Raw genomic sequence first — 13628 nt, 5'->3', positions numbered from 1 at the left:
TGCTGAGCTCCTGGAGTGGGCTGCCCAGTGATGCCCTGTAGCAGACACCACAGAGTCAGCCCCCAGGTTTGCAGTAACACTTCCTCCCAGCACGTTAAACAGGGTCTTTGTGCCCCATGGGGACATCCCTTAGTGACACTGCTCATAAGTCATGTCCACATTTCTGTGCCTATCTGTCTGTCATACATGCACAGATTGTTGGTTTTCTGCTTTATTACAAAGTAGGTAGAACAGCTGGTACTCAAGTGTTTGGGCATCTGGAAAATTACAAAATTCAGGTAAATGCAGGTGTAGGAAGAGGATTGCCTTTTCTTCTGTTGTGATTACTATTTAAGAAGATCTCTTGATTCTATTTTTTTCTGAGAATGTGTTGTACATAGTGATGACTTTTGAGTACACATTATTCTATGAAGTATTTATGCTAATTTGCTGAATTCTAAGGCAAAGCTAATTACAGCTCCATTAACTACTAACAATGCACTTAAACCCAATCATAGATCTATATTCAAAAGTGTAAGTTCGGATTGTGCTGGTGGTTCTCTATAATAACTGATAGCAGCTACCAATAACCATAAGGAAAATGGTTTAAGTGGTTGCAAGTGTAAATAAATGAGGCAAGTCCTGTGTTTCTTATTTTATTGAGACTTTTTTTCCCCACCAAAGTTTTCTGGAGTTTTTGTATTTGTTTCTTTGGTGAACAGACTTCAAAATGTCTCATTTTCAACAAAAGTATGAAGCCATTGATTGTGACTGATTGCTTCTTTAAAATAAGAGAATATATTTGAAATACATTTTAAAAAGTAAAATCAACAGTGTTGTAATCTCTGTCTTGCTATAGAGGTAAGGTTAAAAATCAACACAGGTATGTAGCCCTGATCTTCCACAAGCTTATCTTCAAAAACATATAGTGGCTGAAGAAATCTGGAAAAAATGGGCATCCTATGCATTTCCACAATTAGTGTCTGTTAGCTTCCCTTTCAATGTCTCAGACTGCCTGTACAGTGTGGTTATATGGAATTGTTGACATGAAAATGAGTGATGGATGTGGATGCTTGCCAGGTTATTTCATTCAACCAAATAGAATAATTGGAAAAATGTGTTTACTGCAGTGTCAGGTATCAAAAAAATTAAAACTGTAGGTTCAGTTTACAAGGAAAGGAGTAAAGAAGTATGAAGCAAAGGATTTAGATATCTGTGACTAACCCACAGCTCCTTCTGTGCTTGTGCATGAGGGTAAATATGGTTCTTGGGAATATAAGCAGGGAAATAGCAAAGAGTGCCAGAGGTGACTAGAGCAGATGTCGCGGTGTGTCAGGACCCCAAGGGGACCACCAGCCCCGACTGTCCCTGTCCACAGCCCAGCACCCCATTCCAGCCTCCCAGACCATCATTCCTGGCCCCAGTGACACCACAGCAGGGCTGGTCTCCAGCTCCCCACAGCCCTGGAGTGCCCAGTGCTGGGGCTGGGGCTCAGGCTGGCTGCCCCAGTGCCCCTGGCTGTCCTGCAAGGCCTTGCACTGCCAGCCTAGGGTTTACTTAAAATCTTTAAACCAAAATACAGTAATTTTCTAAAATAAATACTTCGAATGAAACAAAACTGTGGGCTCAATGCACAAACAGTGAGGTGAAATTCTGCCGTGTCTCTCATGCTGGAGGATGGTATGGCTGGTTGTAATAGTCCCTTCAGCCTGAAAGTCATTGTATTTGTGTTCATGTATATTTAGCTTGGTCTTTGCATGGCCCACTTAAGCCAACGTACCAAATCTGACGTGGAAAGCTGACACTCAGTTTTAGTTGCCTGACAGTGTCTCTGAAATTCTTATCTGCTATAAAATTGCCTTCACTTAACTAATGTATTAATTAAACTGGAGAATACCTATGTTTTATTTCTCTCCCCTGAAGACTTCTGCTGCTGTTCTGGGGACAGCAGTTTGGCATTTGAGGCCTGATGGCCATTTTGCAGAGAGCTGTTAACCTGTTCCTTTTGCTTGCACAGGCTGTGGCAGGGGATGTTCAGACCTCATGTGCTGCACACACATAGCACAACATAGCCCTGTTGCAAAAAAAGCCCCAATACTTGAAGTATGGAAACATTTTTAGACCACAATAATCACACTTTCCATCCTTATTTTCAAAAAACATTAATCTTGTACCATCTTTTGTCAATAGCAGTTAAGTCTTTAGGTGGAGGGGTGTACAGCTACAACAGCAGCGAGTATATGAATGAAGCTGGAATCAGCTGTCCAAAAATTACTTTTAAAGGATCATTCCTGAAGTTGTAGATGAAGCAATATATCTAAGTAACAGTTAGGTGGGCAATCAGCAGCTGAGATAAAGACCGACCAACATCTCTAGAACAAGCTCGTTGCCTATTGTAGATCCTTGCACAATTTGGCAGATCTCAGAAATTATATTATAGTTGAAAACAAGTCTGTTCGCCAGGTATCCTACAGTCCATGGAGGAGTTTCAGTGACCCATATACATTCAGTTCCCTTAAGTTTCAAGTGTTCACAGACTCATATGCTCTTTATTCAGATCACCTATTATAATCTTCCCAGTTCTCCATTTAAGGCTGGAACACGTCTGGTTTTTTTCAGTGATGGCTTTTCCCCTCCCAGCTGTTACATTCCTTTCTTTATCTTTCTAGTCACTTTTTCCTCAGCTTTCCTTATCGCTTTCTATTTGTCTAGGGAGTCTTAAACTTCATGGTGACAGATTCACTTTGTACTGCTTTATTAGTTTTTTAATAATTGTAGTCAGTGAGAAGTAGCTAATGTTCATGCCAGCTGCAAGCTGCTTGGCCTACACAGTACTGTATCCAGTGAGCAAAGCAGCTTGGAGATGGGTGAGAACACAGGCGCAAAAGATGCAGAAATTAGACTAAAAAATCAAAGTGAAGGTTCTGGTACTTGCCATCTTTAACTAGAATTGGCCAGCTTATGTATTTCTTTTTGCGGTTTCACATGGCACTCCTGTAAACAGTACTTTTATATATAAAAGTGGGGGGAGGGTTTTCAATTTCTTGCAACACATTACGCTTTTTATCTCTTAGACTGAGCAATTTGGTGAGTACCACAATATCAGGTATTCTTCCTACCAGAACCAAAAAGGCTTCCCTTCAATTTTTCATAAAGCAACAGCCCAAAATAAATTGTATTTCAGGAAACAACAGAGTGATGTGTTTATGGTTTTGGGGTGGTCTTTTTCCTTCCTCTTGGCAGGAAGGGGGCCACAAAGTTTTACACTGTAAATATGTCTGAAAGAAAAAAAAAAGGAGTTTTATTTCTTCAGTGCAACTGAAATCTAATTTAAACCACAGTACATTTGTTATACAGTTCTGGAATGGAATTCAGCAATTAAGAAGTCCTTTCTTATTCAGGTTAGCCAATACACATTTGCAATGTGCAGTTACAGAGAAAAGAAATCTGAGCCTCAGGAACTGATGCAACTCGAAGGATACACTGTGGATTATACAGCTCCTCACACAGGTACTTTTCATGATTTTGAAGTATGATCCTGAACCATGGTTTGTTTGTGTAAAGCAGCTGATTCAATTTCCTCGTTTTGATCTAACAGAAAAAAAACCCAAGGTTCTTTAGCAATTACTCCACTAGGGCATTCTAGTGTGAAAAATTATGCTTTTAGAAAGAAGTTTGTTGCAAGACTAATGAACAATAAACCTTACCCTAAAGTTTCCTGAAACATTGTAATACCATATATGATACAAGATAAAAATTACGAATTCTAGTCAGTCTTTCCCTTTTCTGTTTCTGATGGTGGTGGCATGTGCTGTGAAGTATGTTAACAAATAATTTAGAAAAGAAGGTGAATAAAGACAAGTTATTCAGAGTAATCAAAAATAAATTTGAAGATACCAGAAAAATCTCCACAAGTTAGTATTAAAGTGTTGAAGGAAAATCAAAGTTACACATGCAGAGAAAAAAGATTTTACCTATGCAGTGGACGGTTATGAAATTAAGACTTCTAAATTATCGAACATTGATATTTGGAAGCATTGGCTCAATGCTTAGAATAAGTGAGAAGGCAAACAATGCTCAGAAGGTGTCCGGAAAACCAAAATACTTCTGTCATTAAAAAATCCCCAGCACAGCCAGATTGACAGTTGTGTGCTGGTCTGGTTATATGCTCTCAGAAAAAAAAAAAACAAACTGAAATGAGAAGACTAAGGAAGGAACAACACTGATAAGAAGTATGGAGCTGTCTCTGCTCAGTAGTACAGGGAGTTCCAGCTAAGAACATTATGCCAGAAAGGAGGAGAGGTTAGAAAAATACGAAAGAGAATATGATACAGAGAAGAACATAAAGAAACAAATTGGAGATGAATTGAAAATGGAATAATATAAATATTTTTTCCTGTGACTTCAATATTTATTGTACTTATATGTTACTTCCATGTATTACCATTTGATCCTTATAGCTCTAGATTTTATCATATTTCCGGGTAATAAATAACCTATACAATACTAAAAAAAATAATGTAATAAACATTGATGGTGATTTAGAAGTAACTTGTATTTATGAAGATTACCTTCTTATTTACTGCTTCAGGTCTTCAGGGTGGTCGAATGTTTTTCAATGCCGTTAAAGAAGGTGATACTGTGATATTTGCCAGTGATGATGAGCAGGATAGAATACTCTGGGTTCAAGCTATGTACAGAGCCACGGGTCAATCATATAAACCTGTTCCTGCAAGTCAAGCTCAGAAGATGAATCCTAAAGGAGGCAGTGTCAGCACAGATATATCCCCACTTTGTAAGTTGACTTTCGTTTTCTTTTATGGTTTTGATTTTGGTTTTAGCTTGTAAAATATCTAGCAGCTCCCTCAATGAAGTTTAATTAAGCAGAGCATATTCACTAGGCAAATGTGCCTAGCAGTTTGTTGTTAGCCAGAAGCTCTTTAACTCAGATTATTATTAACAGTGAGGGAAATCCTGACTTGCAGGTCATTATTTTTATTATAATCCATGAAAATGCAGCAATTAGCTTCATATTCATTACAATTGACCCACATATTACCATGGAGACAGTGTTTGGTTTGCATTATATTTTTCAGTAGCCAGCCAGTGTAGTATTGAATAGCAAAACATCAATCAATTCTCAGAATTTTTATAGATTTAGGTCAGCTGTATCATATATTGTATATGTTAGTTATCTAAAAATTGCTGTGCATTGTGGTTTGAAGGGCACTAGATGGACTGCTGGATTTTTTCAGCACACAGTGTAATAATAAACTTCATATAAAAATTTTTAAACATTGTTGAGGTTTAAGTTTTCCTTATCTTTCTTTGAGGAAAATACTGACCCAAACCCATTCTCCTCCCTCAGTCCTGCTATCACTCGGTCTCACTGCCTTCCATTCATCCTGTAATCTTAGATCATTCTGCTATTAGAAAACAGTGAAATTTACCTGTTAAACTCAGTAATATTTATCTAAAATCCTGAGTGGGCTGTCAAGATCATTGGAAAAAAACAAAGTTTAGTCTCACAAAAGCACTGACAACTGTTTTAATCTGTAAAAGAATTAATCTGAAAAAATTCATCACAGGGGCATTAAGGTGAAATGTTTTGTAGGATGGAGGCAACATTGCAAAAGCAAAGGTGGGGCAGTAGCTATGGAGTGCTTCTGCTCACCTCCTCTGTTACCTGCATCTGGGCTGGGTACTGGGAGCTCTCTGTGTTCCCTCGGTGCATCAGAAAGTATCAAAGTGACCATAGTAAGCAGTAGCCTCGGAATTGCTCCTGTTTATTGGGCACAAGGTGTACCTGGAAGTGAAAGCAACTAGAGAATTTTGACCACAGGGCAACAAGGGTTATAGGAAGAAAAAGGTACAAAAACCAATTGCAAGTTTGGATATATGGACATAATGTTTTCAGAGATAAAATTACTGATACTGGTAAAGAATTAAAGAACAAGATTGTCATGTCTTGATATTTTTTGAGACAATTTGTTAGGGTGACTACAGCTCTTAGGTGGAAACCATAGGAAAAAGAAGGTTTATTTTAAAGACATTTTAAGGGAAGCTCAAAAGCCTCAGAATATCATGTGTTTTCCTGTCATGCTTATGTATCAACTTGCACAAACTGCTATGACTAACTATATATAAATTAAAAATATGTGGTTAATTTATTATTTTCCTTTGGGTTTAGTGCACTTCAGTGTTGGTATTTTGTAATAATTCATAAAATAATTCATAATTCATATGAATACATAACGTTCTTTGCAATACAGTAACTTGTGAAATGCAATGTGAGGTTTAGAATCAATGTTTTACTGATTTCTGTAATATCCTATTTCTGTCTATGTGAGGGAGATTTTATTTTTCTGACTTTGCACTTTAGGTAAAAATAGGCATAATAAAATTAATCAGGTTTTAAGAAACTGCAGGGACTAGGATTTACAGATATAACCTTAAATAATTTTCTAAGACTCATACTTCATTTACATATACTGCATTGATTTTCTTGGGGCACGGTTTTATTTCTAAGAAGAAATGTGTTTGGTTTGCTGAGAAGTTAATTTTGTTTCCCTCTAGAAAAAAGTTTGTGTGAAGCTAAGAGTCTTTTATTTTTAATCAAGCTATAACACCAAGTACTTCAGAGCTCATATCTATATGAGTGAAATTCATTTCCAATTTTTTCTTCTTTACTATGATACATTTTTAGTGTTGGAAATAAAGTTATAACCAGATAATTTGTCAATTACAATTTTTGTTATTCTTATATTCCAATATTTAAGCAATGTTTAATATTTAATTTAATATTTAAACGATTTGCAATATTATCTTTCATAATTTAATCACTTCCATCCAATACAAGATCACATTGTTTTAATTTCTGCAGTATATCATACAATGCCACCTCCACATACAGAAAGCAGAAAACCAACTAGGGCTTTGCAAAACAAATGTCAGTTAATAATATTCAAGCCTTGAAAGCCCGTTCCCATCTTCTTCATCCTCTGGAAAGACGAGAGATCAACTTGCTCATCCTGGTAAAATTTACAAACTGCAGGATGTAGAAAAAAGTCAACTTAAGGAGACATGTTTCAATGTGTTTATAAAATATATTCTGTCATCCTGTCATTTTTTTGATATGTAAGAAAAGCAACTGAAAGTGGTCATGTAAGAAATTAAAACATGAGGTGATGATTAATATGCCACATACCTAGCTCTATTGAGGTTATTTTTTGCTAGTAATAAATACTAACATTGCCATTTTCCATTGCCTTGTAAACAAAATTCTGTCTTCCAAATTTAATGTTACATTATTAGCTGAAACTAACATTTATTAAATGCATGATTTTCCTTAAGCATATAACATTTTTAATCAAGTTATTTGTTTAAATGATAGTAAATGATAATTTTTGTCACAGCCTCACCTCTTTTCCATATTCTCAAGTTCAAAACTTTTGAAGAGTTTTTATGAGCTGTGGTAGAATTATTCCTGTGATCTATACAATGTAGATTGTATATACCTTTTGTATAAAAGAAAGTAGTAGAAAGGAAAGAGTAAGAGACTCCTTTTGCATAACAAAGGCTGTAATTTTTTGCACTTATTGGTGCTTGGTTCCACATAAGATAATTCATTGTACAAAAGAGTGCTTAAAGTTACATGAACAAAATCCAAGCATCTGGGATCAAGATCAAAGCAAACACATCAGGAACTCATGAAAAGAAATTAGGCGTGTGATGATAAGACGTCTAAGGTCTGCCTGATCTTTACAACAATTATCACAAATGCAGAAAATGAAAATGTTACTCTTGTGTGTGCACAGCAGCAGCACTCCAGAAGGGCAGCCTACAAATCTCTTAACTGATCCGAATATGCAAGCTCTTCTTGTTGGTGCTATATAGTAATTTGGGATAATTCATACAGGGAATTTAGAAGAAGCTTGATACTCTATACTACCAATGAGACAAATACACATTTAAGTGTGGCACTGGAATCAAACTACTATTGTACTTGTCCAGCTTTTGAAATATATACTAGCCAATTTCTTCATTTCTAAGTTAAGTATCCTGGTATTGGAGTTTTGTAGTATTAGGTGACTCCAAAACAAGTGAAGACAGGCTAATGTCAGCACTGATCAAGGAAAAGAGATTGCTCTTCAGTTCCTCTGTTCAGCATTATCATGTTGAATGCAAAGGACAGAGTATTTAAGGATGCATGTAGAAAAGCCAGAAGTTTGCCAGGGATATGAACGTTTCAGGGAAAACAGCAATTAAAAAAAGATTCACCTGAGTCACATAAAGGTTCAGGAAGTGACCCTTTTCTTAATGTGCAGTTTATTAGGAGATGTATTCATACAGTTGGAGAGGCTGCTGAAGTGCTGGACACTGCTAATAACTTGGTCGTAATGGAGGAGTTAACAGCACCACATGAGGGGATTGTCATGCCTTAATGAAGCAATACAAAGCTGAACATCATTGTGATCCTACATCCTTGTGAGTTCAGGGATGGTCTCTTTGTGAAAATGCTTGCAGAGAAGAAAGAGACACAGATACTGGAAAACCAAGTTAGGTGAGGAATCATTTGGTTTGAGATGTGTAGCTTTGCTCATCTCTCTTTTGAAATGATGTCACATAAAAACAGCTCACTAATGTAGAGTAATTTGAGAGATGCACAGACTGGTTATAACAGTTGTCATAAAAATGCTGTTTGGAGCCCATGTACAAAACACCAAATCCTTTTCATTAAGTAGCATGGGTGTAGCAAAGGAAGTAAAACACATAGGTCTTACATTGGTATTCCAAGACACCAATCTAATGACAGCAAAGTTGGAGACATTTCCAACTGAGACATACATCTGACCAAAAGACCATCACAGAGGACTCATTTGGACATTTAAATCATGCAAGTGCAGCAGTCAGTGTTGTGTGATCAAGAAGAAAGGGCAGGCAATTTGCCAAATGAATTCATGCTTTGGGGTTTGTCATGAAAATATACCATTAACATTCTCAATCTATTTGCATATACCAATGATAAGCACTTTAAAATTTCCTTCCCTATCATAGTTTAATGATATCGGAATAAACTATGAACTCCATATTTCTTTTAAATGTTTTTTTGTATCACTGTCAGGCTTTGAACTGTTTGCATCGGAGGGTCTGTGCAAAAACCAGAATATGATTTCATAATGTGTGTATGATTTCATACACACAAAAAATACCACTGCTTAACCTTTTGGTGGCATTGCTCAGTTTTTGAATAATTGGTAATATTCTTGTAAAACAGTTCTTTTAAAATAGTTCTCAGATGTTTGTATCTGTACATTCAATTAATTAAAACTTTTAGATACCAACAAATAAAAGATGCTTTTTCATTTGATGTAGTTTTCTTGGCAGGTTTGTCAGATTTATGTCTATCATACCCACTGCTACCTGGAAGAATGGAGTAATTCCACTCTCCCTTCATGTTCCCCCATTGCCCTTTATGTCCCTTTCCTGCTTGTCTCCAACCACCACCGTCTCCCTTTTAGAAAGAAAAAGTTAACACTGGTCTCCACCACCACCTTAGGCAGTCAGTAAGTCACCTTTATGCACTCTCCTGTACTACTCAGAAACATGCAAACACTATTTACTATCCTCTTCAAATCTGTCCTTCAGCAAAATACTGGCAGTCCATCAGTGTGCTATCCCCAGCCTGACGTGGCCATATGGGCCAGCTGCTTTCTCATACTCTGCCACTTTCTCTCCAGCAGTTATTTCATGGCCCAGTATCTAAATTATAAGATTCTGGGGCATAGATTGTCTCTTTGGCATGTGTTTCTAAGCGTGTAGCACTTTGGAGTCCTGGTCAATGATCAGGAGTCAAAATGTTGCCAATGTGAGCTGTCACTATCTGTCTGGAGTGGCACTTGAAGGAATGTCATGCATTTCTTGCCACTGTCTTTTCCAACCAGTTCCAGCCCCTTCTGTATCAGAGTCATGGTTCTTACCCTACTACTTGTAGCCTTTAAATCTTTTTAATTCCTACAATACTAGATTTTTGCCTCAAGCAGGGATGTCACTGAGAGTCACAAAAGGGAGGAGATTACCACTTTGCAACACCAGTTCCTGTAGTTCAACCTAGCACAGAGTAAATGCTACAGGAAATGTGTATTTGCTTCTGGCCTGAAACAGAGCAGAGATGGTGCCTAGTGATGCTAGGAACCACTTGAGAATGTGCCATAAACATGGCATGCTTGGTAGTCAACTCACCGAGGATGCAAGATTTTTATAGCCTTTGCAGCTGGACTAAAATTGGAAGTTTATTGCAAAAGTGGCAAAAGGCATATTAAGGATGCTATTCTGCCAAAATGAATGTCTTTGTCTAAAAGAACACCCTAAGAATTTGTTGGAATTCCTGCATTGGCTTTTGTACGTTTTTACTATCATTTGCAAATACATTTATTTGTCCCCAAAAATGGATAGTTTTTGGGCTGTTTCCAAAAGGTGAAATAAATATACAACCTGAAACAGGCAGTGCATCATGGAAATAGAAGCCAAAACAATGATTTTGAGGTATATGCGACTTGGAAAGCAGGACAACAAATTCCATTAAGAAGGGAACAAAAAACTAATTGTGAAAATAACAAGAGAAATATTACTGTTTCAAATCTCTCACCAAATATTTCCCAATATTTTGCAAGATTGAGAAAGTGTAGAGAAAAAAAGATTTGTATTTTTTCTTAACTCTATATAACAAGATCTCATTCTTTATGTCTTTTGCATTTGCATGTTTTTTGAACAGAACAGCTAAAGCTCATTTGTGTAGGAATTTGAAAAATACAATCACTCTAATGATTTTTAAAATTGGGTGTTAAACAATTTTTTAATCAGTCATATAACATTTATTAATTCCTCATAATATTTGTTCAAGTTCTTAATTTTATTAAAAAATCCATTTTGTTTCAAAATATTTGCCAGTTATCTTGTATGTATATCATAACATTAAACAAACATTTAATGTATTACACTAGATCTATTTTTCTATTATTTCCTGCTTGCCGACAGCTGGCAAAGGTAAGTTTTTAGTTGTTTTTCTGTTGCTAAAATATATTTGGCATCAGATCTTCTGTTAGTATTTGGCAATGTTATTTGTACTGCTTGATTCGCTTAAAAAGATGATCAGTCAGGGGTCTCTCTTTAGAATTAAATCTAGCAAATAATTGCATTTTTAAATAAATATTTTGGTTTATTTTTGCCCAAATTGTGTAATAGCAGATACTGTTTTCACAAGTTGCTTTGTGTTCAATAGGGTCACCTTACACATTCTGATCATCTGGATGACTGTGTCAGAATGTTGAATCTGTTTCGTTTGCAACATCCAGTCTCCTGATTTCAAAAGACTTAATTATTTCTTAGTACTTACACCTTCTCTTTTAAATAAGGGGAATCTTTTATATTTGTGTCATTAACCAGAGAAAAAAATCAAGGCAGTTAGTTTAAGGAAGATTTAGCTCTGTATAATTTGTAGATGGTACCAATGGCAAAAAGAAATGTTAATAATTTTCTTTTTTGTCATTGTCTTGCTGTAAGTAATGTCTTGATAAACCAGATATTCATATAAGGAGGAAAACTTACAAGAAATGCAGAAATCAGTCACTGACACATTAAACATAATGGCTTTGAAAGCGTTTTATCTGTATGTGGTCATTTTGGAAACTATAGGTAGCTTCACATGTTGATCAGTACTTTTGGTAATGTAGTCGTGTTAATATCAGTTGTTTATCTTTGAATTAATGTATTTAAATGCATTTAAATTGCACTAATTAAGAGAGAGTATTTCATATACCTATGTAAAAAACATGGGCTAGGTTTTTCAGTAATGTTAGGCTAGTCTAATGGTCATGGAAATACTGTTAATCTATGTAATCACATATGCTACAGATCTTTGAACCATTAAAAATATGTGCTGCTGTTACTCTGGGATGATGGTCTCATACCTTACACCATCGACGTATTGTCATACTGTTTATTTGCTACATCCACCTTGGTGAAATCTGTCACATGGATGTGACTCTTGCTTTGACAATGCAAAGCCAAGTGATATGAATTAGTTTCTGCATCTTTCCAGGATGTGATGTTGCAGATCCTTCAGCTTGAATTAAATAATTCTCCCATCCACAAATACAGCTGAAAGTTGGACTTGACATGGATCAATATGATCTAGGGCTAAATTTCTAAATGTGACTGATTATGTTAGCATCATGCCCACAGATCAATATTGAGTTTTATTATGAACCTGACTCTATAATTGGGTTTAATCAATAAACTTTTGTCTCCTTTCTTTAGAAATTTTAGGTTTATACTATGCAGGTTTTCAAAATTGCATTTAGGATACACTTAGATCTATACTTTTCTGGTAACGAATATAAAAAGACCTAGGTTTGAATTTGAAGGAACAAAGAGCTAAGACCCTATTGAAAGGGGAAGTCAATTTTTAAGTTGATAGGACTGTTCACCCCAGTACAGTCTATAGAATCCAAGACAGCTAATGTGCTAATACATAACTAGTCCTTTTGGGCACTGTAAGGCTTTTTCTGTCCATACTAGATAGATAATTCACATTGAAGACTTTGACAAAACATAGCATTAATGAAAGCAATCACTAGAGCTTCTCTTTTGATAAACCCGCGGGGTTTAAAGGCGTTGAAAGATGCAATCTGTGAAGAACAATAAATTTGGGTCTTTGATTGAAGTGCCATTTGGGATGGTATGTTTTCTCAATGTATTTACACAAAAATGCTGCTCCCTTTTTCAGTACTCTTTGCTGGAAGGTTGAAGGAGCTCTTTGCCATTACTACATTAAGGTTTGTCTCATTAAAAGCCAAGTACAAAAAGAAGGCTGGAAATGACCTAGCTGAAGCCAGTGTGTTCATTTCTGCTCCAGTTTGCCATTTGAGAAGTAGGCTTCAAGCCATGATGGATATTCCTGCGAGTGGTACTTTGATCTGCAGTAAAGATGCTCTTTCTTTTCTGAAGAAATAAATGTGTAAACCTTTTTTTTTTCTTTTTTTTTCCCAATTGAGGGAAGAATATTTTCTGGTTATTTTGCTAAAATGAGAGAGCCACACAAAACCAGGAAATTACAGAATACGTTTTTTTTTGGACTCATAACATTGTTTTTAAATTGTAACATTTGAAGAGCCCACTAGAAAGCAATGCTTTAAGAATTATTTTAATCTACTATGTTGTCTTTTCTGGCAGCCTTTCTAAAGTCTGTTTAAGCTGTCAGTGGGTAGCAATTAGTTTTTCACCATTACACTCCATAGATTGGTATGACAGGAAAGTAATTCAGTAATAATATTTTCAGATTAAAAAAGCAAGATTCTATAATAAGTTACTGCAAGCATCTAGTTATGTGAGCTGTTTCAAGAAAGTTTTTATATGGAGACTTAAATACCATGCCTACGCTTGTGTTTGTAAATCTGAACAAACACTCACATGTATTGTTCTGTGCATTTTTCCTTTGTATGGGCAGATACAGACCGTGGTCAGAAACATGGCATGGACGAGTTTATTTCTGCTAATCCCTGCAAATTTGACCATGCTTCCCTCTTTAGACTGCTTCAGAGGCAGACCCTGGATCACAGATTGAATGACTCCTATTCTTGTTTGGTGAG

The 13628-nt window shown here is 36.1% G+C and overlaps 1 protein-coding gene across 1 annotated transcript in view; it reads left to right on the top strand.

Annotated features, from left to right (window-relative positions):
* LOC103811720 (calcium-dependent secretion activator 2-like) overlaps positions 1–13628 on the top strand; it is a 132549-nt gene that overhangs the window by 30459 nt on the left and 88462 nt on the right. Inside the window, exons 4-7 of the mRNA XM_009084709.1 lie at positions 3381–3489; positions 4571–4774; positions 11017–11025; positions 13487–13623. Of these exons, the coding sequence (XP_009082957.1) occupies positions 3381–3489; positions 4571–4774; positions 11017–11025; positions 13487–13623 (459 nt within the window). The remainder of the gene's footprint in view (positions 1–3380; positions 3490–4570; positions 4775–11016; positions 11026–13486; positions 13624–13628) is intronic.

The sequence above is a fragment of the Acanthisitta chloris genome, unplaced genomic scaffold (assembly GCF_000695815.1).
Source record: "Acanthisitta chloris isolate BGI_N310 unplaced genomic scaffold, ASM69581v1 scaffold3441, whole genome shotgun sequence".
NCBI classification, from domain to species: domain Eukaryota; kingdom Metazoa; phylum Chordata; class Aves; order Passeriformes; family Acanthisittidae; genus Acanthisitta; species Acanthisitta chloris.
This window is presented reverse-complemented; position numbering and strand designations above follow the sequence as displayed.